We start from the raw sequence: 23,719 nt of genomic DNA on the forward strand, positions 1-23,719 counted from the left end.
GAATCCAATTCCTTTTATATCTTTTTTCAACACAAATTATTTGTTACAATACATTTTATGCTTATTTACAAATAACTTCCATAATCATGTGAGAACAATAATGCGAACTTGTGAATGATTGCACCGAACCTACTACATAATTGCACTGCACCCGAATACGATTGCGCCCCAAAATCCTCCCGACATGTCTGGAAGCCGTAACAGTACAATCATGTAGTAGTTGCAATGCAATCATTCACAAAAAGGTTAATGTTGATTCTCACCTGATTAGAAATCAACTTCAGATTAAATAAAAATCTGTCAACAAATCTTCTCAAAATTATCGAAATCCGCAATTAGGGCGTGGAAGAATAGAAAACTGGAGAAATGAAAAATTAGAGAAAGAGACTGAAGAATTGAAGTAAACGCTTGCCCGAGAGGGGAAGAGATTGTTTGATGAATGGAGATGTAGATGGAGAAGAGGAAAATTTTATAGGAATACAAAATTACAAAGGAGAGTTGTTGTTATGTGATCTATCTACATGGATGTAGTAGAGGAAAAGAAAAAGCACATAAGACATTAAGACAATGGCCGGAATTTTGTACATTACAGCAAAAAATTTAGTAGACTTCCACGTTCCATTGCTCTGCCTTCTTCAGTGTTCTCTTGTATTCTGCCCAGTCAATCCCTGAAACAAGAAGAAGAAGAAGAAGAAGGTAAGAGTAATAAATGGAAGAAAAATGAGGACATTATGTGGACATTATGTTACCATCTCTAGCAGCAAGTGAGGTCATAATGTCATCAATTCCCTTCTCCATGCCCTTCAGTCCACACATGTACACAAATGTGTTGTCTTTCTTCAGCAACTCCCACAGCTCTTCGGCGTATTGCGCCATTCTGGTTTGGATGTACATTTTCTCGCCTTTCTCGTTCGTTTGCTCTCTGCTCACCGCAAAGTCCAGCCTGAAGTTCTCGGGAGCCTTCTCCTTCATCTTCTCGAATTCCTGCCCACGTTCACCATAACAGACTTTTAGTTGAGACAGAACACATCTTTCAATTTGGTATCAGAGCAGCGTTTCTATGTGAGAGCAGTGATGAAAATTGAAATTACCTCCTTGTAGAGCAAAGAGCTGCCTGTGGGAACACCCAAGAAAAGCCACGCCAAGCCGTTGAACTGCACAATTCTTTCATCAGTTACTCCGCTTTTCCTATTATACTTGCAGCTCACAAATCTATGGAACTAAAATAGTGCACAAACTGAAAATTACCTTGTAGTCTTCGTGCTTCTCGAAGAACATCTTCCACAAGAATGAGCGGAAAGGGGCTATTCCAGTTCCAGTGGCAAGCTACAATGATTCGAGGAGAACAAGAAAAACATAAGTTAATGGGCAATCAACTATGCCAAATCACGATATGATGTTGTAAGACTATTGTTCGGGGGCAGGCAATTATATGTAATGTACCATTATAACCGTGGCGTTGGGATCCTTGGGCATGAGCATCTCCTTCCCAACAGGTCCAGTAATCTTCACTTCAGCTCCCGGTTTCAAGTCACCTGACATAGAGAGCGTAACAAGTTACATATATGGCTAAATGCTTATTCTACAGCGTAATCTACTCCATATGATCTGAAGATAATACGTGTCATCAGTTCTTACATAAAAAGTTCGAGCAAACTCCTTTAACGATTTCACCCTTGTCATTGGTGTAGACAAGCCTTTTGACACACAGAGAAACCTGTGTAAAACATTAAACTTTAAACCTATTCATCTTACATATGAAGTTCAGTCCTAACAGAGACACATAATCATTAAACATCCTTCAGAAACCATGGCTATAAGATTCAAGATCTATTTAACTTAACCGGCATTAAAAGTACAATATTGACACCCTTTTCAATTTTAGTTACATAAGCTTACAGTCTTGGAGTCTCCAAAGTCGCCAAGGGCGCTGCTGGCAATTGAGTACAACCTCAACTTGTGAGGCTTCCCATTGGCGTCAACTCCATCAGCAATAACCCCAATAGATTGTCCTTCTCTGTAAGGGACTTCCCCTAACAAAACCCGAAACACAAATCAGCCCGACAACACCAAACTTCAATTAAAACCAATCAACACTCGCGATTTGGATATATTATGTAACAAGTGAACAGAAGAAATGTATAACGAGAGCAGCCCGAGTGCCATACCCTCAGTGCTGAAGACCATGTGCCAAGTTTCACCAGGGGCATCATCTCCAGTGATCTTGGTGTTAAGAAGGCATCTCCCTATGTAAGGCTCTTTTGGCTTGAACTTGTTGGTTACTATACCCTCATCCTGTTTCTTGGAGATCTTCTCAACCTTGGCAGGAGCCTCAGTAGTTACCTGAGCTCTAATGGGCACCAGTTTCCCACCAGATGACACATTTCTATAGTACAAAGGCACCTACCCAAAACACAATTCAGTTCCCTTTTGTCAGAATTCTTATACAAAAACACAGTACTTCCACAGAAGAGTGAATGAATCTACCAAAACAATTCAGTTCCCTTATCACAAAGATTATCAAGAAAACAGTCATTCCACACAGGAAAGTAAAAAAGACTGTAACTTTAGGCAAAAAGTGAATGAACCCATCAAGAATTCAAGACAAACTCACAAACCCAATTTTGCTATCAGAAAAAAGCATGATTTATACAAATTCAGGCAAGAAGTAGTGTACCTTGTTGAAGCAGATTTTTTCAGGGGAGATGATAGAGGTTCTGCTAGCAAGAGAGGTGGACTTTGATGATGGAAGAGAGACTGCAGCACTCACTGCAGCAGCCATTTCTGTAATAAATGGAGAGGAAAAACAGTATAGTAAAGAGATCAAATGGTAAGGGAATAGTGGGAGGAAAAGAGGGAGAGGGTGGGGGATGTTTTAGTGGGAGTGAAAGGATTAAGGATTGAGTGGAGGATATTTGAGAGGCTAAGGCAGTGGCAGGTGTGAGGATAAGTAAATGTATGATTCTCAAGTGATTGCTCACTCACTCTGTGGACATAAAACCATCACATTTGATTCTCTGATTCATACCCTTACCAAATAATAACTAGTATTCCTACATGTCACACATTGGAGCTTATAAATAATTATATTTTATGATTGGGAAGAAAATGGATTTTTGCATGTTTTAAGATTATTTTGTCAGTTAGTAACTTCTCTAGTTCACTCTGAAAAAAATCTTGACCCCTCTAAGTATTTGTTTTTACAATAGAAAAACAACTGGCCTATTAGCTCAGATGGTTAGAGCGTCGTGCTAATAACGCGAAGGTCACAGGTTCGAGACCTGTATGGGCCAAATTTTCACCATTTTTAATCCTTAAATTTTATTGAACCACATCCATCAAACACTTGATAAGTCAACACTTTTTAAGCATTTTTTCCACACACATACATTGCACAATTGCATATTTCACTTTGCAAAGGAGACTCACAACACTAAATAGCTATACCACAATGACCAAATTAGGAATGCCATCCCTCTAAATAACTATACCACAATGACCAAATTAGGAATTACAAAATGCTTTTGTGGAGGGAAGAAGCAAGTCGGGGGCGATGCATCCCTCGGCTACTTGCAGACAAGCAGAAAAAGCAACTGTATACGATGACCCCAGGACAGAAATCTAGGAGAAAGGAAACTTTGCTGCTCTAACGCATATCTCCATAAAAACTCTTTCACTTCGAAAGTCCTCGTGAACCTCCTCCCTTCACGGAGGGGCTAGTAATTGTCTGTGAACTCATACTTGCAGTTCTTAAAAGCCTGCGGAATTCTGATAAGCTTATCTTCCCATCTTTGTCGATGTCTGCTTCCTCTAGAAGTGGGTCTATGGAACCTTTTAAGCCCGTATGCTGCAAGACATTATTGTAATTAAACAGACATCCAAAATCATGTTTTGAACTTGTAAAGAGAGAGTTTTTGAATGTGCTGTCGTATATTGTCTCAAACTGTCTTATAGAAAAGAGAATACAAAGCCCTATAAATAGGTGCTAGAAGACTACGAATAGGAAACAAGTTTCCATATGTCTACCTACCTAAATCCGACTGCCTAATCTATAGAGATTCCATATATTAAATATATATTCCTAAGATTGCCTAATCTATAACAGAACTCAAAGAGAAAGTGCATCTGATCTTAAAGCTTCTAAAAGTGTGCCAAGTAAGCATCTTTTCATTTTATTTTTTTATCGAGATTGACACGTGTGCAAAGTAGAGGAGCAAGCATATGCACTTATTAACCAGTCAAGAATAAAATGCTGACCATTTTAAGTTCTTCGGGAGTAATAAATCCATCTCTATCAACATCGAATTTCTGAAAAGCAGCTTGTGATCTTTGCAGCCATTTTTCTGAGTTGTGTTCCTCCATCTGATGAACATGTAAAGTGGCAGCAACAAACTCGGGGAAATCTATGAGACCATCAGTATTGACATCAATCTGCAAAGCAAATGCCTATTACCAATCAGGAACCGTGGGAAGTTAAATTGAATAAGCACAACAGACTTGACGCTGTTCAAAATGAAGCTTTTCTTTAGTTGCATGATATGCATGAAAGTTGCAAAGGAAATCCCGGGGACATATGATGCAATAGATGCTTCAAACCCAAGCATTTCCTCCATTATCACTCTATCACCATTTTCTCCGTTTTTTCCCCTCTAAACATGCAATATATGACATACACAAGGGGATTGATGAACAGGTAGGTGTGAGACAAAATAAAGGATGCTTAAAACTCGAATGAACATACCGCTTGAAGAATCTCAATTACGCGTGAGTCTTTCATTCTCCATGGACGATCCTTAGCAAGAGCCTGCATCAAACGTGTTTGTATATATATGAGCATCAAGCACAGCCATTTTAGCCTTGCACTGTATGGAAGAGACTTACCTGTCTCATTTCTTCAAGACTAATGACACCATTTTTATCCACATCAATGGCAGCAAATTGATCTTTTAGATCAGCCAACTCCTCATCGTCTAGTGTGGTTGCTAATGCCTGCAAGATAATGAACCAACATTTTAAAAAAATGAAAACTATGGTGGAGAGAATGGATTAATTTGAACTAAATGAATATATGAAATTACCCGTAAAGCAAACTGCTTTAGGCGGCTGTATTTAACAAATTGTCGCATATTGGACAGAACAGAGATGTCTAGAGGAATGTCGGATGCATTACCACCTTCTCGGACCCATGGATGTGCTGCAAATTTTGAACTAGATAGGTTAAACAATCCAGAAGCATATAGGTTGAAACCTTCATGAACCATTTGCCACTGCAATTCTCTTAAAAATAGTAACTTTCAAATGCAGAATAATAGGACTTACACAGGGCCTGGGCAGCAGTAAGTCTAGCACGAGGGTCCTTCACCAATAATTTTTTAACAAAATCTTTAGCACTGTTGCTTATGCTTGGCCATGGCTTGCGACGGAAATCAGGTTTGTTTCGTAGCACCTACAGACACCATGCACACACACACACACACATGTATATATATGAATTTGAATACTAAAGTTCATAAGGCATGGATTAAATTAGGATTCAATAAATAGCATTTAGAGAATATATTAGTCCAAACTTATTGATAATATTGATCCACTATGTGCATTTCGGGCACAGTAAGGAACAGTGGAAATATAAAGCAGAATTGCATGGAGCTAGTTGAAGAATATAATTCAAAGCTTTAAAGAATTCATAGAAGTCACAGGGAAAAAGTGTCAGTAATCTACCTCCTTGAATATCCCATCTTCGGTTTTATCCCAGAAGGGCCGCCTTCCACAAAGCAAAATATAGGTTATAACACCAATGCTCCATACATCTGATTGAGGACCTGATCTACGTTTCAGTACCTCTGGGGCAACGTAATATGCACTACCAACAATATCATGAAATTTCTTCCCTGCATTTTTATTCTTTCATGAGAAGTTCATAACTTGAAGATATCTTAGAGTAATCAAATATTAGAGTTAATAAAATGTCAAATAAAGTACATTCCAATATCTAATCACCTGGTCTTATGAAATCTGAAAGACCAAAATCCGTGGCCTTAAGTGGAGAATCCTCTTTTGGTGATTTGAGAAGAAAATTCTACAAACAAAAAAGGTGACAGGAAAGTAGCATATACAGCAGCACACTTAAAGGATCAAATACTAATGTTCATACCTCGGGTTTCATATCACGATGCACCAGGCCATGTAAATGACATTCTGCTGCAACTTTTAGCATCTGCCGTACAACTATAGCTGCATCTTTTTCAGTATAACGGCTGTCTTTTCTGCTTAAAGGAAACTATTTATAAGTCCTATATATTAATCCTTCTTATTCAGAAAATCATATGACAAAGCAGATATTCAACCTATGGGCTATGAATACATTCCATACCAAAAGTTGAGGAGACTTACTTTGCTAAAATACGGTCCAGAAGTTCTCCACCTTCACATAACCTTTAAAAAATTTTAAGAAAAAGACTTCAGAATAAGAGACATACTTGCAACAGCAGTTACATGATTATAAATGGGGTTTCATACAAATGGAGGCCCATGCACATAAACTTACTCCATTACAATATATACATAATCATCATCCTCAAATGCATTATGAAATTGAACCACGTTCTCATGACCAGTTAAGGCCTTTAATATTTTGACTTCTCGCTTGACATCCTCAACTGCCATGGGAAGAAGCATCTGTTCACAAATCCGAAATTGTTATTATAATCGCTACCAAAATAGTGAGAAATACACACTTCAACTGCAATGTAACTGATCACACGTTTTACTCAAACATTTCAGGTTTGGACTATGAATTTATAATCACGAGTTGCATGACAGTTGCACATTTATTTCATTAGATCTTCATAGGTATGAATAAAAGAATTGGTTTAAAGGAACCAGTGGAAGTTCATAAGACTTGGGAGAACCCCAGTAAAGCAGTCAACCTGAAACATATCAGTGGCTAGCTATAAATCTATAATTTAGCATATAATATATAGACATAAATGTGCAGGCTTTTAGTTGAGCAACAAAGCACATCCTTCAATTTGGTATCAAGCCAACCCCAAGGTCTTGAATATGTGCGCCACCCGATAAAAAGAGACTTGGAACCCATAAAAAAAAAAGGTAATCGGCCTACACATATGAGGGACGTGTTAAGTATATACGGAGTAATATATAAACATATGTGTGCAGTACAACTATCAGCTTAGTCTTTTAGTTACCGAATCATAAGAACTCCTCCACATTTACAGCATAGAGGCACACAAAATGATTGAGAAATTGGGAACATAATCTGAAATGAAATTCAAACTGATTTCCACTTTAGACAAAGTAACTAATCAAATAGGATAAGCTATATCCAGTAGTTAGGCCAAGAAAGCAAATTTAAGAACACAGAAAATAAAAAGGAAATAATGAGGACCTTCTTCTTCTCGATTCTTTTAACAGCAACTCGATCTCCAACAGACTTGTCAGTAGCAACATAAGTGTATCCAAATTGACCATGTCCCAACAACTTGCCAATTGTATACCGCTTATCAAAATCCTTATCATACCCAAAATCCGTTCTTTTCCCGCAAGGGATAACCACAGTTTGACTCCTGTGACTGGGCTTAACATTTAAATTCTTATATTTCTCGCATGGTTCTTTAGCCTTCCTTCGATTACAACGTGATCTCTCCTCATCTTGTGCTGATGTGGCAGTGGTGTCAGACCGCGGCTTTGCGGTGGGATTGCTGTTGCTGTTGGAGCCACTAACTTTTGAGCTCGAAAGGCATATACCCATTTCCCCAAATATGGATATGGATAAAACCCAAAGTTTTCTTCAGATTCTTTGACGGATCAGAAGGTTCACAAGCATAAGATGATGATTCAACAAAATATGGGAAATGATCATTATACACAAAAATAAAAGGGCGAATGGAGAATCAACTCCGCGTCCGTTTATACCAAAGTGAGAATTTAGGAGGAAGGTATGGTGGAGCAGCCAAGGAGGAAGAAGAGAAGAAGTTGCTGACTTGCTGGTCAAAATAGACTTTAGAGGAGACAGCAGAAGCCCGTTCCCGAAGGTGATCCCCTGCAGGGGTTTGCCTGAAGAACCTCCAAATTTCTTTCTTTTCAATATTATTTTTGTACACAAGACTTTAATAATTATTTTATTTCTCTCATTCAGTCATACTTATTGTTTTTTTTATCAAATTAATATTTTTAACTATTTTTTTATTTAATTTAAATTTAATTTTTGTGTTTAATAATAATTTTAAGTGTAATTTTTAAATATATAAATTTTTATATACTAATATTAAATTTAATATTATACAAAATTAAATTAAAAATAATTTCAGTTAATCCTCATTAATTGAAATAGACATTAAATGAGACGGAGTGAGTATTATTATTTGTCTCAGTATCAACTCAATTAATTGATTAATTCAAAATAAGTTAACAAATTTATTTTATTAGTAGATGTAGCGTGCAGGTTCAAAGAGAGGTCGAATATGTATCTCTTACACCAAGTAGTCTTTAAGGCAAAAGCGATAGAAACATTGGAATCTAATCGTTTCATAATAATTATTTGTAATTTAATTTGTTGTAAAAAATATCATTGTCAATTTGGTTTTTTTTTTTTTTTTTAACATAATATATTAAGAACGAATAGAGTGACATACTACTTGGAATAGTAATAATGATGCCACCAAATCACAATCTACTTGATTGAATTTGAAAATGGTTAATGTAATTTCAATTCAAATTCAATGAAAGGAATTTAAACATCAAATTAATGACAAATCATTTTTTTAAATGGAACATTTGGCATGTCAAAATTGCAACAACCCGAGATTTCGAAATCCGCTTCTAAACTTAGAAAATAATAAAATTAAGAGTAAATACCCAAAATGGTCCCTCAACTATAGCTAAATTCACAAATTGGTCTTCAACTTTTTTAACCAATTAAGTCCTTAACTTTGTAATTTTAACACGATTTGGTCCTTCGGACACTTCTGCATTAACGCCCGCGCCCGCGCCGTCATCGACGATCTCTAGAAGAACCTGCAGCTCTCTTCGGAGCACATGGAAACCTCCAGGATGACGCTGCACCGGTTCGGAAACATGTTGTCTTCTTCACTCTGGTACGAACTCAACTACATTGAATCTAAAGGGAGGAAGAAGAAAGGCGACAGGATTTGGCAGATTGCTTTCGGCGGTGGATCCAAATATAACAGTGCGGTCTGAAAATGCAACCGAAACCCTAAAAAATCGACGATGGACCATGAAATTACATATATATCCTCAAAAATCACAGTCAACAAACGGTCAAATAGACGGAGGACCAAATCGTGTTAAAATTACAAAATTAAGGACTTAATTGATTAAAATTAAAAGTCAATGACCAATTTGTAAATTTAGCTATAGTCGAAGGACCATTTTAGTATTTACTCTAAAATTAATGTAATGACTACCTTATCATTTTTGTAATTTCAAAACCTCTCCACTAATGTGAAACTTTCGGCGTTACCAACTCACTTCCACGATCGGCCTGAGCTCTAGCCCGCACATCCTCGAGGTTGCCGCCGAGGAACAGGTGGTGGTGAAGCAGCGCTGACTGGTCGGAGCTACTTCGGATCCACCGCTGCACACCATTCGCCTAGGAGTGCCTCTCAATTTGCGTTGAACAATATGTTGTACTAGCTTTTAAATATGTTTTATAATAATGTTATATTAATTTTCAATATTCTTTAGTTAATTTGTATTGTTTTGTATTATTTTACGTTTGATGCCCTGATTGTATAGACCAATATTAATACGTATTCAGCAAAATTATTGATAAATTTAAAATTAATAAAATAAAATTTTGAGTATTCCAAAATAACCTAAAATGTTATCACCTGAATCATATATATATGATATATCTAAATTATTATTTAGTTTGAATATCACTTGAACCGAATTGAATAGATGCCCACTGCTGCAAATAAACAAGGATGAAATTTTGTGGGTTCAACTCAAGTCGAATTTAAATTAGTCTCACATAAAAAAGTAAATAAATAAAAAAGACTTCTTTTGTTTATTATTCACCTAAACTAACAACCAAATTCAATGAATCATTATTGTTTCTAAATTCGTTGGTTATTGTACCTTCCAAATTAAATCAATTTTTTTTTTCTTTTTTCCCATAAAAGTTCCTCTTAAAATCATTAAAAAAAATATTCAAAAACCACTTATAAAAAGAACCTTCAACCACTTTTCAATTAAATATTTTGTACATAAATAATGACTTCTTCTTATTTTAAGTTTCCTTTTATAATATAAAACATGAATATGAAAAATCAAGTAAAATCAATTAATAAAAAATATATTTAGAAATGCGATATAAATCTAACTAAAATATGCACAAGGTCTTAAGGTTATTATGTATAAATTTTATATTATTTTTTGAAGTGAAATAAATATGTAAAAATGTGTCTAACTTTCACCACCATAGGCCATAGTTACTTTTTACGATGAAATAATTGCATGAAATTAAAAATCGTGGAATATATTTATTACACGTGCACAAAGTGTGCTTTAATCTACTTTGTTATCAAAATAATTTTGTTTTAAAGATCCAAAAAAGTGTAGAACCATATGAACAAAGTCCCATCACTATTGGGAAAAAAAAACACAAAAAAAAAATAAAATAAAATCAATTCAATTGTTCACACTGACGGGGAATCCCTAGTGTCACCATCGCTTTCGGAACAACTACACAATTAAGTTTCACACTTCAAATAAATTATTTAAAAATTTGGGAGCAGTGGGACCTACCTTCATAAATCGTAGTCAACTAACTCGGTCTTTGTTTGGTACTTGTATATATTGACTTGGTCTCATTTTGGAACATTAAAATTGCTTAGAGCATCTTTAAGACTTAAGAGGTTTTTTTTTTTTTTTTTTTTTTTTTTCTTTGAAGAGAACTTAATAGGGTTTTTGAGTAATTTTTTTTCAAAAAGAAAAAGTTAGAGGTGAACTTTTACTCTTTAATTCTTGCATGAGTCACATTCTTCCAATTTTAAAAATAATGTCCTACAACTTGAAATAGTTCGTAAATAATTGATAATTAAATTTAAGATCAATAGATGGTTCATGTATGACAAGTAAGAATCAAATTTTAATTTACATACATGATTTGAACCAAGTATTAGCAGTCTAATTCGCAAGGTTAATCATGTTAACGTTAATCATTGAAAAAAATAATTATTGTCAAAATAGTCGATAGATCAAAGGACAATTATTACTAATTGTTACAAATTAAATAGAAATATAAATTGTCATAACGGTTATTACTTATTACCCAGTAATAATAAGTTATAAAGGTCCTTCATTCACCATGATGGCTAATTACTCCCACCATGAATACATTACTATTTTTCACTATAAAAAGACACCATGATGGATGAAAGGGGAGGAACATCCATTTTAACTCAACAAAAATTTCTCTACACTTCTAAATTCTATGATGAAATTGTTGATAGTTCAAATTCTCTAATTAAAATACGTTAAGGGTATTAAAGTAAAAAAAAAAAAAAAAAAAAAAGAGTCTAGCATAAAAGATAACATCTTAACCAAACAAGTTTATATTACATATTTCAGTTTTAATAAAAAAACATGAATTTAACATTCTTAAAGTCATTTGAACTTCACTCCTATTCAGATAATTTTCTGGATTCACCACTGTAACTGCAAAATTTATAACATATCACTCTATCGAATTTACAAAGCATATTTCTAGATTTTTTTTATATTTCATTTACGCAGTAGAGATTATTTAAACTTGTCAATATAAATACTTCAAACATTCATGACATTAAGGCATTGAAACAAAACAATGGAATAAACTATAAAAGTATTATAGTTAACGCTATCTCTTTACTAAATACTTATTACATGATATAAACTTTACGAATTATGATAGGAAATTCATTATAATATAGTTAAGTATAAGTGTGGTAAAAATTGGCAAGAAGCTAAGGTGAATAAAAGGATGATATTTATAAAGATTTTTGTGTAAAACATGTGGTTTGATGTGCATACTCAGCTCGAATGATCTTGACAGCACGTGACATGCATGATATGATGCTTAATATATAATAATTGTACTTTGGAGCCCTACTCTAAACCTAAAACCCACCGGCCCTTGCCATTTTCTTCTTTTAGTTCTTTGGTTGGCATTTTTTCTAGCCACGTGCATCTTTTCCCCTAAACTTTTGTAGTTTTTGTCTACTTCGTTTAGGGTTAGTTGCCAATTCAATTGTATTTAAAATCAATAAAACTTTTGATTCTTCATCCCAACAAGAACAACAACGGAGAAGATTTTCAAAGAACGTCGACAAAAATAAATCGGGGAAGAGGAAAACGGGAGGCTTTTACCTTTCTCGTTCTGCCCCAGTATATATATATATATATATATATATATATATATATATATATATATATATAAGTTTTGTGCTTAATGTGCGTGAGTTTTGTGCTTAACGTGCGTGGGTTGGTGCTTAATGTGAGTAGTTGTTGAAACTTAAAATGTCCCTGAGTTTTGTGCTTAACATGTGTGAGACTTGTGCTTAACATGCGTGGGGTTATGTTTTTGAGGTGTTTTGTTTGTGTGCGTATGTATTATACTTTAAAGGCGTCTGATTAATGCTTAACGTGCGTCTACCCGCACAATGACACGAGAAGCCCCACCCACACCTGATCCCTTTCCTACCGAGACAATCCGTTTGATTTTGGACAAATTTTATTTGGCTATTAGACTTATATATATCTCTTCGGATTAATTGATTCATTCTAATATAGTTATTGGGCCAACAGAGTGTGAGCCGAACTAGACTAGAAAAGGACAATGGGCTGATTGTTTGGGTTCAAAGGCCCAGCCCGTCTTCAAAAGGACCAATCTAAAACCAAGTTCAAATTCCAAAGGCTGGGAGCCACGCCGCCTCAATATTCTAACGGTCATTTCATTTTTGCAAGTTTCCCCCTTCATCCACGCCTCGACAAACTCTATTTTACTAACGCTTTAAAACTGCCATTTTTTTATTTTATTTTATTTTTTTAAATCTCGCTCTCTCTGAAGATCGTAGGCGATCAAGAGAATCTCTGCCATTGTTATAGCTCTGAGGATTCAAATGGAGACCCCATCATCAACCAGAAGAGTGACAAGATCACAGACCTTGGCTTCAAACGCCTCCGCCATCCCCAATTCAAGTGAGCGATCTTATAATCTAATTTCTATTTCTACTTGTTTTCAATTTCCGAAATTCTTGATTTGATGTTTCAATGCCGGCTTCGGAGTTGAGAGAAAGCAACAAGATCTGATTTTTGTGATACCCATTTTTGGAGTTTAGAGAAAAGCGAAGAGTCTGAGAAGAAAGGATCAGAATTGAGGGCGAGAAATGGGAAAGTGCAGCAAGAAAGATCAGCCATGATGGACATCAGCAATGACTCATCACCCATTGTTGGGCTAACAGCGGAGACTCTGGAGACTCCATTATCAAGCATGTCTAAGAAAATGGTGAACAGTAACAGTCAAAGCAAGCACAGCAAGACTCCTGGCTCAGGAGAGGCTCTGCTGAGGGGCCAAGTTAAAACCTTGTTGCAGAAAGTTGAAGAAGAAGCTGAACTCTCTAAATTCCCCTTTGACCAAAACCCTTCTATAACCCCTCAGGTATTTTAAACCATCTCTTTTGTTAGGATCAAACGCTTACAACTACTCAAAACCTATAATTTGTTTGTTGAGACTAGAACCCAACAATCTCCAACCACATGGTGCTGGATTTGGTCCTTCGTGCCTCTGGCCAACATCTTTGTTAAATTCTTGATTTTGGGGTCATGATGAATTTAATCAATCTTTTTTTTTTTTTAGATGATTGATGGGAAGAAAGAAGAAGAGGTTGAATCTGATAAAGGTATGGTGGTTACTCGGTCACTGTTATCGGATTTTTCTACTGAGAAGTCAGAGGCGGCAGATTCATCATCAGACCGCTCATCCATTTGGTCAATTCAGGTGAATGCAAGTGTGGGGGATGAGGATGAAGATGAGAAAAGCGTTGTTGATGATGATGAAGATGTATGCGATGATTATTACGAAGAAGAAGAAGAGGATGAGTGGGGGAGGGGTGGAGGATTGATTGATGAACTTTGTGAAGGAATAGGGAAGATGAGTGTTAAAGCTAAATTTGCAGGTAAGCACACACGATTTGTGTACAACAGCGACGGCGAGCTTGAAGGAGTGGAAGAGGAGAGTGCAGCCGCCGGTGGCGCCGCCGCCGCCTTGCATGGTGCTTTGCATTTGAAGGGGTTGCCTACGCCAAAAGGAAAACACATTCGTTTTTCTGAAGAGGATAACTGAAATTCAAACTGCTTCAACTTTTTTTTTTTTTTTTTTTCCTATACGGATTATTTGTATAGGAAAAAGATTTGCCTTCATTGATATCTAAGAGCGCAAAATCAAATACAATGTGAGAGTTTCACCCTTTTGTGGAAATGTAGACTCCTTCACAATTCCTATAAAGATAAGAGATTTCACAATCTTTTTTTTTTTTTGAAAACGATTTCACAATCTTTATAAGCCCAAAGAATTAATAAGATTTAATTTCTTAAATGGAGTTAAATACTTTGGACTAATTTTTTTTTTTTAATTTTTTTTTGAATTAGTAGATTTGTTTTGTCCTTTTAACTTTTTACTTTTTATTTTTTTAGAAGAAAAACCATATATATTATAAATTCATAATATCATTACAAAGAGCTTGGAAAATAAAAGAAGGACCGGCATCACACGAAAATCGAGAACCCACAAAACGACAATAAACATTTGATAAAAAATTTAAAAGAGTACGAATATCGTGAACAATCAAACCAAATGACCAAATGGCGATCGATCCTAGCTGATTAATAAGATGTTTTGCATCTGTTTCAATTATAAAACCATCATAATTTCGATCCTTTAGTCAACTCAAAGCTTCCCTCACCGCTAAAGCCTCCGCCTCTCGTGCCAAACATGCCCCCTCTCTCCCCACTGCCCCTGCAACGAATTCCCCCGCCAATCCCGAATAACCCACCCCATACCCATCGTGTTAGCATCGATACACATTGTGGCGTCCACAACATACTGTTAATTTTTATATACCCCATTTTGAAATAATATACTCTGTGATATTTATTCATGGTAAAAATTTGTGTGAGATAAGTCTGGTTAAGATGAAAATGTGTACTAACAATCAAAATAAAATTTTTATTACTTTTTTTTTTTTTTTGGTAACAAACACTCGCAAAACATTATTTATAAGGGAAATGTAATATTTTTATATCAAAATGTAAAAGTATTATACTTTCTCTAAGTAACAAACAAACAATTATTCCAAATCAATATTACATTTTCATTGACGAACCTGACCAATCCGACTCACATAAAAAAAATCGTGAGACATCTTACACAAGCCTACGTAACGCTTTATTCATTGATGGGTTGTAATGAATTGAAATTGTGTGCATTTGAAGTTGGGGAGTGTGGGCTCAAGAGTATTCAACCTCCATCTCCCTGCAGGGATATGATAAGGAGGAAAAGGAAGCATGTCCATATCAAGAGTAGCTTCAAGTATTTACCACAACACAAAATAAATAAATAAATAAAATGAATTGAATTAAGATGGTGCAACTAACCACTTAAGCAGCCGCCAGGCCACCACATTTCACCATCAATAAACAAACTACTATACATTAACAGACTACCCGTGAATTGAAGTGGACGCAAAGAAATTAACAAATTTAAATTTCCCCATTGCATCATATGATAATGATTCTTCATTCTTCATTCTGTTTCTTTTCCATTTTTCCTTTATACTCCCCAACCCCCCTTAGGTGTTCTTATAATAATTAGGAATTATCACAAACCATTACTAACAAACAACCCTTAGCTAATTAGCTTTTGCTGATCCCCCGCCCCCCCCCCCCCCCCCCCCCCTTATATATACCCAAAATTAATGCACCAAACTCACACCACAAAACTTTGTCCTCATCTTCATTAATACTCACTACTGCAAGATATATTGCTACTATTGTGATGGAGGGTGCGGTGGAGGGTGTGGTGGTGCGCGGCCGTGTCCAGATCGACACCCGGAAGCCTTTCCGGTCGGTTAAGGAGGCTGTCCTAATGTTTGGGGAGAAGATTTTGGCCCCAGAAATTTATGCCAAGCAAATCAACACTACTCAGGTTTTTCTCCTCCCTCCCATTCACTCTATTCTTACTTTCCATGATGTATGTGTGTAGGCAATAAGCTCATCGTACTGGTTGATCAATTCAAAAAAAAAAAGAGTTAATAGTTCTGTTTCGCTAACAGTTCAACCTTAGGGATGCATGCTTAACTAAGTTCATGCAAGAAGTTAATAAATCTATCCACAAAAGATGAAATTTCCTCGAGCCCTACAAAGACTCAGCGGTCAATCAGGTGGAAAGACCTGTATTTGGTACTCACAAGGAGCACACATATTGGAGTAGCCACTAAGGATTCCGATCAGTGTTCTTACTCACGTACAATCAACCACCCAGGATCCAACTAATTAAGTTGTTTGTGCAGACAAAAATTAATAATATATCCTGCATGCATGGATGAGTAATATGTTTTTTGGTAGGTGCATTCAAAAACAAGTGGGGAATTAGGAGAAAAGCAGACGACTACCACAAGATTTGGAGGAGTAAAAGCTGCAATAGAGCTAGAAGAGACAAAGCAAGAGCTCGGAAAAGCCAAAGAAGAAGGAACATTAATGGCGCAGTGCCTTCAATCTCTCAAGGAAGAACTGGAACAAACAAAGAGAGAAATCCAGCAGCTCAAGGCGGCAAAAGAACAGCGCGGGGCAGAGATTGAAGAGCTCAAGTTTATTGAGAAAGCGCCACCCAAACCCGAAGGTTATGATGAAGAAGAAGAAGATCAATTATTCGAGAGAAAGAAGTCAGTGAAGTTCGCTAACCCTCCGGCGCTCACAAGGGTGATTAATCTCACTAAAGATAATAATAATAATAATACTGATAGCCCTTCACTACAGGCGAAGAAGAAGTTGAAGAGGAGGCCTCTCATCCCTCTCATTGGAGCATTGTTTACAAAGAAAAAGGGAAGCCAATGAAATATTATATTGGAAGATCATATCAATTCATAAAGTTGTTGTTTGTAAGTGTGAGGATCGAACTTTAATTAATTTGGACAAGAAATTCAAAATAAATCAGAGAGAGTAAATTCCATTTCATGTTACTATAAAGTTAGCTGTTTCACTTTTTCCATTAACTCTCAATCAAACTCACTTTAATTATATTGCGCTATTATTACATACATTATTATGTGTGTATTTTTCACTTAATATCTTATTATTGAAAAACTCTAAATTTTTTTTTTTAATTAGAAATTAATTTTAATATCATTAGTATGATAGCCGTACTCATTATTTTTCATATGCTTAAGGTTCATATATTTGTCATGATCTGTTCATTGTTCATGATTATTATCATCCATATAGCATGATCATTAGCTATAAAATTAACATTAACCCTATTTGTCGCGCGGAAAATTTAGAGAATAAATGGTTGTGGAGTTATATATTATTTACAATGTCTATAATTAGCTTGGGATATTGGGGAAAATTAAAATTTTGAATACTACACCATTAATAATCCTTTACTTTTTAGCTAAACCTAACCCAATACCAATATTAACAGAGATGTCATCCAAAAAAGGGAGATCCAATAATGGATAAGGTATACAAACTAGGGTCATGTAGAGACAGATGCCCAAAACTGATGGGACTTTTCAGTTCATTTTAGTCATAATGAGTATCAATGAAATGACTAGGAATCTCCGCTTGAGAGGATGAAACTCGGGCCCTTCTGGAGTAGTTTGGTGCGGCCCAATTTGTTGATAGGATTTTGCAATATGTGAGTTCTCAAATCTCAATTGATAGATGAAATAACAGACAAGAATTTCAACTATTGACTCTTGATGGTGAAAAGGGATTTATGTTTCAAATTATTGGTAATTATGGCCTTGTTTGGTAAAATAGTTAGCTTATAGATTAATTTTGTTTTATTTGATTATTATTAATTTTTTTGTGGTTAAAAAATTAATATAGTGTTTGACTAATTAGTATTTTACAATTTTAAAATGTTAAAATTCAAAAAGCTACTTTTAGACCACATTTTCTATACATGCTTTTAGTGAGATTCGGATCTCCACACTATTGCCTCTCTTCGTAACCTTTTAAGTAAGACAACGAACCACCTACGTAATAAAAATTTAAATAATGAAATAATTTTCTAAGAACATTAATTATTATAATAAAAATTTAAATAATGAAATAATTTTCTAAGAACATTAATTATTATATTTCTGTGGAAACCAAACTAACAGAGTGACAGGCAGGCAACTAAATCCTGAGCCATAGCAAAATAAGTACTACTACATAGACTGCCAAATTTTACTCCCTCATTTCCACTCCACAAACCAAGATTGATTATTTTTATCATGTGGGTTCACAGAAAAGTGTCTATATCAATAACATGTGAGAGGGAGTACAAATTAGGAGTATAAAATGAGAATACACCAAAGTATTTTCCTAGCAAAATAGCATTAAGTAAAGCAATTAAGCAAGCTACATAATATTCATACAACACATCGCAATCTTTTTCATTTTTTTTTTATAGAAGGTTGTTGTCCAACTACAAATCCACCCAAATTGACACAACAATTGGGGGAAAATATTGAAAAATAATTGCTCAGCTTGTAAAAAGAATATACAAGGCACATAAGACAATGAACAGCATCACGCAAACTCAATAACAACCATCTATCAAATAAATCAAATTTTCCTTTCCCTCGGCATGCATTATTCAACAAAGAAGCCTCATCTCAGAAGCTGGGCAGGACCATACAAGCTGCAACCCGAAAGACGAAGAGAACACATAAATTGAGCCACAGATAAGCGAGTAGGCTATGCATTCCTTCCTCTCTCACTTGACAAAACATGATCCTCTTCCACGTTTAAGAATATTTCCAACAGTTACCATGCAAAATAAGGCACCAAAGCGAAGTAATATAATTGCCCAAATAAGATCAATAACAACCAAGAGGCCTCTCCATGGCATCAGTTTATAGATAAGGATGTACAACTTAAAATTTCAAATCCACTCTTAACCTTCACTCCTTCCCCTATTGAAGGGCCTTTGTCGACCTGAGTAGCGGGGCTCTGAACTCCTTTCTGCTGATACTTTTAGTTTGTCTGTGTTCTCCTCTCGCCTGACAGCCTGTTTCCTCATAGACCGTCTTGAGTACACATCTTTTGATTTCCTGGATCGGTCTACTTCATAGGTTAGAGGCTCAAGTCCCTGTAAATCAGGCTCAGGAACAAATCCAACTGGTCGTTTAGATTCATCCATTCTCCTAAATGTAATTGAGATCCTTCATAAAATTGTAAGTAATAAGGTGTTAGCACATTATGGCAAAAGTGACATGATTGAAATTACGACAGGAGATCTCCAATAGTACCTTTTAGTAGGAACAGAAGGAACACAATGTTTAGCCACATCAGCAGAATTTCCATTTATCACAAGAACGGATCTGGAGGAACATTTACTCACAAACTTCAAATTCCTGAAAGATCAAGGAAAAGACTAAAGAGTACAAATTTTAAAAGCACTTACCCCACTGGCAAGGGAATTGCAATAGCACCTGCAAACTCACCAGGACCCACCACGCTCAAGTTTAATCCAAAAACTATATTGCACTCACTAAGGAATGACACGGTACAAAAGGGACGGACAAAATCATGATTGTCAATATGCGGTGGTATACAATCTCCCTCATCATAAATATTCACAATACAGCTGTCAGGAATGCAGTTTGGAGGCATAACATGCCATTTAACAAGCCTTCTAATCATAACCTTAAAAAGCTGAGGTATGGGATCAACGGTATCATCTCTGATGATGCCTGGAGGATTGCCATTTTTATCCTGTCATCAAGCACTTCAACCATCAGGTCATATGTATGTTCAACTTTCTTCTGTTATTAGTCCAAACTCAAAAACATTCCCCAACCACCCCCCCCCCCCCCCCCCAAATAAAAAAATAAAAAAACAGAAGAAAATTACAAAAAATTAAGGGGGAGGGGGGTGAGTATGATAATTTAATTAACCACGCTATTATGGGCCCTCCAAAGGGAAAAAGATTGCAGATGCAGAAAGACTTACGGTTGCATAGTTGTAACAACAACCAAATTGGATAGTCACACGACCTTTGCCCCTCATCCACTTCTGGGGGGCAGTATAAGTACGCCCTGTGATAAACAAAATAGGAACATAAGTAAGCCTGTGTAAAGAATGCACCACAAGACCAATTAATGCCAGAGCATCTTAAAACCAATATAAGCACATGTAAGAAAAGGAAAAACGGTCATTACACACAAGGAATAATCAGAAAATATCATACATCCAAATTAAGAAATTATCTTACTAGCATGGATATCACAAGTGTAGGTTGGTTAAAGACCAACAACTTAGCATTACTAAGTCAAAGGATGGCTAATTTGAGAAGTGGATTAGGTGGAAAGTTTAGTTTCACCAGGAAAAACAGACTGGAGAGTATGGAAAACATAAAGGAAATAGACGTAAAAGACATTGACAGTAGTTTGTTATACGTGTAACAGGGGTTAGCAGGTAATGTAAGACACTAAAGGTAAAAATTCCTACCACATAGTTCAAAAATAGAAAAGAATCTCACAATTATAAGTACTAGAATTAAAAAAGAGGGTGTAATTTGATACGAATTGATTATATAATACATAAGTCCTGTCAAGAAATAACAAAGAAAAAGTATTTGCATGATTTTAATGAATCCACCGCTCAATCAAGAGGAATTGTAGACTCCCAATTAAATTGCTCAAGCAATAAACAAAAGCACTTAGTCATATAAAAAAGTTCCAGCTGCCATATAATTCAAGGAGTCAGTAACAAAAAAATATAGTTCCACACTTCCACGAGTTGATTACCCAAGCCAGTTAATTTATTTGGATCTTTTTGTCTCAGAGAGTACAAGTAATATGACTTAATCTACTTCATAAAATGGATCCACAAGTCCACAACTGTATTTGAGGCCATAGTCCAGATGCTTCCAAGTTGCTTGACAGTACCCACTACCCAGTCTTACTGAAAACGTGTGGATTTTTTAATTTATTTTTGGTAGCCTCACAGCTTTATCGGTGTTATTTCAGCTTAAGACACAATTTCAAGAATTCTCCACAAAATAATTCAAATGGCCTGCTTACTTTACAGCTTATAAGAAGAACAAGCCTCTTAACCAGGTAGCCATGAAGTAAAAAGGACATTTTAGCATTTACAAGACCCACAAACACTAGAACCACAAGATGAAGATGAACTAAATCAAGGTTTAAGCAATATGCAGGAAAGGAGTTTAGACTTAATATGATTCATTCACTCATTCCAACAGTCTAGAACGAAAATTTTGAGTATCTCCTTAAATCTTTTACCATTTCCCATCTAGAATTCTGGAACATAGATTCTTTATTGTTTTCTTGATGACTTGAAAAGAAGGAAAAATAAGCAAGCACCATTTATAGTTTCAGACCGCTGATTATCAAAATAGGAAATAAAATGTATAATTGATGGTTTAAAATGGCGTGTCTGAGGCTCGCCTCAGAGTGAGGCGCTGCAGTTGGGTTCTGAAGCTTACGCCCCTTAGGCTGAATTAGATGCATACGCCTCAACCCTATGGGGCGTATGCCTCATATGCACCTCAATACGTTTCTGAGGCGTATCAAGCTTAGCCTAAATTTTTTTAGATAATTTAGGCCCAAAATATATTTCTATAGCCCAATAGGAGATGACCCAACCCTAATTAGATTAGAATTAGGAGAAAATATTTGACTTGAGACTTTGTGGTGTGTTTGCTTGAGACTTTTAGCTTATGAAACTTTAATCTTGGATTGTGGTGTATTTTATGAATAATGTTTATAGTTTATTAATATATTTTATATAAAAATTGAGGCTTATGCCTCAGTGCGCCTTGAGGCTTACACCTCACCTCAGCATTACAAAACGCCTTGAGGCACACCTCCACCTTTTTAAACTTTATAAAAACAGTTCATCTAGAGCTAAAAGAAACATAGGCAACTAGTAAACCAGTACATGCTTATTCAATAAAAGTATTCTGAGAATCAATTGAAATGAATTAGAATAAAACTAATAAGATTAATGTGGGAAATAAAGAAGTCTAAACTTACAAACCTTTTAGTTGTCCTTTCTTTCCCATCTCTTGAAGTGATTCCACATAATTCACTATCCTAATTTGTTCTGCGGCACTAAAAACACCAGTATGTAGCTCCAAGCCATCAAGTATATTCACAAATTTCCCATTGACCCTCTCCAAACATATAAAATCCTTCTTCCTTTTAACATTACTAAACCGGATGTGCTCCCTTTGCTCCCTTGAAAGCTCAGTCTTTGGCTTAGACATCTTCTCAGCAGTTCCCTCCCCAGCAAAGCCATCTCCATTGCCTAACTGCCTACTTGAACCAGTTGACTCGGTCTCTTCCTCTGCCTCGAGCTCATCCTCCTGAGCCATATCTGCCCATGACATTTTCACTTTCCGGCTATCAACTGACACGGGTGTGCTAAACGTGTCACTTGTTGATGCCTCAACAGAAGTTTGTGGTAGAGCATCTTTCAAACTAGCACTCGGGCCTGATTCCATAGAGACCTCGGCAACAGGCTCTGGAGACCCATCTGCCCCATCCTTCCAACTCCCCAGCGAGTTCGTATCCGCTGTATCATTCAAATCCGCGCCGTCCTTCCAACTTCCAACAGAATGGGCGTCACAGTTAGCTAGATCTCCACTACACCCATTCAGGCACGTACTGTCGTCGTGCTCTTCATCTCGTATGGCTTCTACAATCAAACAAAAGGCTCACTAATCAGAAAAGTGACTTTCAGAAACCCTAACTTCCAACAGAGTGCGTCTACACATAAATGTAACAAGTGCACAAAAATTTACACATGTATTCGAATATTCATCAATACACGTATTATGTGTGGAACTAGCGGGGAAAGAGAAAGAGAGAGTACCGGGATGGATGGATCGGACGCGATCGGAGAGAGAGAGAGTACAGGAGTGACAGAGGTCACGGGAGAGAAAAGGGAGCCAATTGGAGAGGAACTCGGAGGCGATTCGGAGCTCTTCGGGGCTAAATTTGAGCAGGAAGGGGTCATCCTTGAGAGTTCTCTGCTGGTCAGCCATGGCGAACTGAGTCGTCCGGCAGAGCAGATAGGCGAGTCAATGATGAGTGGTTTTGATCGTGAGAACTGAGAATAGAGAAATTCTATTTTAGGTGGTGTATTCAACCATTCACCCATATACGGAGTAGAATTTTATAAACTTCTATCAAATAGACCACTCAGAAATCAAATTGTAATTAGGTTATTGAATTTAAATATATATATATATATATATATATATATATATATATATATATAATTTTTTTGAAAAAAAATACAATTTAATCTTTAAATAGTATAAATTCATTCAATTTAATCTAAAATGACATATTTATTTGAAAGTACGCTGACGTGTTACAAATTTTAAAAATAATTTTAGATAAAATAATTTAAAATAAATAAAATTACAAAAAATAAAAATAAAAAAAAAAAA

The 23,719-nt window shown here is 35.9% G+C and overlaps 5 protein-coding genes, 2 long non-coding RNA genes and 1 other non-coding gene across 9 annotated transcripts; 5 read left to right on the forward strand and 3 right to left on the reverse strand.

The window, feature by feature from the left end:
• Window positions 1-448: 448 nt before the first annotated feature.
• LOC109172691 (ferredoxin--NADP reductase, leaf-type isozyme, chloroplastic) lies at window positions 449-3,037 on the reverse strand. The gene is made up of 9 exons (XM_019321911.1): window positions 2,678-3,037; window positions 2,169-2,403; window positions 1,900-2,033; window positions 1,639-1,717; window positions 1,444-1,535; window positions 1,249-1,326; window positions 1,092-1,154; window positions 750-984; window positions 449-668 (listed from the first exon to the last, which is right to left on the reverse strand). Exons 1-9 carry the CDS (start codon window positions 2,780-2,782, stop codon window positions 601-603), a joined length of 1,089 nt encoding a protein of 362 aa, XP_019177456.1. The 5' UTR covers window positions 2,783-3,037; the 3' UTR covers window positions 449-600.
• Window positions 1,725-19,688, forward strand: LOC109172701. The gene is made up of 3 exons (XR_002052778.1): window positions 1,725-1,884; window positions 10,469-10,474; window positions 19,678-19,688. It is a non-coding gene; the product is annotated as an uncharacterized LOC109172701 (long non-coding RNA).
• Window positions 3,220-3,293, forward strand: TRNAI-AAU. Its single transcript has one exon. It is a non-coding gene; the product is annotated as a tRNA-Ile (tRNA).
• Window positions 3,305-8,099, reverse strand: LOC109172688 (calcium-dependent protein kinase 28-like). The gene is made up of 12 exons (XM_019321905.1): window positions 7,409-8,099; window positions 6,548-6,678; window positions 6,394-6,435; window positions 6,155-6,266; window positions 6,001-6,079; window positions 5,722-5,891; window positions 5,320-5,446; window positions 5,079-5,194; window positions 4,882-4,989; window positions 4,742-4,804; window positions 4,258-4,431; window positions 3,305-3,847 (listed from the first exon to the last, which is right to left on the reverse strand). Exons 1-12 carry the CDS (start codon window positions 7,769-7,771, stop codon window positions 3,674-3,676), a joined length of 1,659 nt encoding a protein of 552 aa, XP_019177450.1. The 5' UTR covers window positions 7,772-8,099; the 3' UTR covers window positions 3,305-3,673.
• LOC109172694 (putative DNA helicase INO80) lies at window positions 13,095-14,451 on the forward strand. The gene is made up of 3 exons (XM_019321914.1): window positions 13,095-13,224; window positions 13,365-13,684; window positions 13,883-14,451. Exons 1-3 carry the CDS (start codon window positions 13,146-13,148, stop codon window positions 14,366-14,368), a joined length of 885 nt encoding a protein of 294 aa, XP_019177459.1. The 5' UTR covers window positions 13,095-13,145; the 3' UTR covers window positions 14,369-14,451.
• Window positions 15,883-17,264, forward strand: LOC109172697 (WEB family protein At1g75720-like). Its single transcript, XM_019321916.1, has 2 exons — window positions 15,883-16,228; window positions 16,648-17,264. Exons 1-2 carry the CDS (start codon window positions 16,079-16,081, stop codon window positions 17,134-17,136), a joined length of 639 nt encoding a protein of 212 aa, XP_019177461.1. The 5' UTR covers window positions 15,883-16,078; the 3' UTR covers window positions 17,137-17,264.
• LOC109172702 lies at window positions 18,351-18,753 on the forward strand. The gene is made up of 2 exons (XR_002052779.1): window positions 18,351-18,452; window positions 18,628-18,753. It is a non-coding gene; the product is annotated as an uncharacterized LOC109172702 (long non-coding RNA).
• LOC109172689 lies at window positions 18,748-23,413 on the reverse strand. 2 transcript variants are annotated; one of them, XM_019321907.1, is made up of 6 exons: window positions 23,137-23,413; window positions 22,300-22,956; window positions 20,248-20,333; window positions 19,700-20,010; window positions 19,545-19,616; window positions 18,748-19,457 (listed from the first exon to the last, which is right to left on the reverse strand). In XM_019321907.1, exons 1-6 carry the CDS (start codon window positions 23,306-23,308, stop codon window positions 19,190-19,192), a joined length of 1,566 nt encoding a protein of 521 aa, XP_019177452.1. In that variant the 5' UTR covers window positions 23,309-23,413; the 3' UTR covers window positions 18,748-19,189. The 2 variants fall into 2 exon arrangements, with proteins under 2 accessions (XP_019177452.1, XP_019177451.1); XM_019321906.1 differs by having other exon boundaries at window positions 22,300-22,959; window positions 23,137-23,412.
• Window positions 23,414-23,719: the final 306 nt, after the last annotated feature.

This window comes from Ipomoea nil, unplaced genomic scaffold, assembly GCF_001879475.1.
Source record: "Ipomoea nil cultivar Tokyo-kokei standard unplaced genomic scaffold, Asagao_1.1 scaffold0418, whole genome shotgun sequence".
Taxonomy (NCBI): Eukaryota; Viridiplantae; Streptophyta; class Magnoliopsida; order Solanales; family Convolvulaceae; genus Ipomoea; species Ipomoea nil.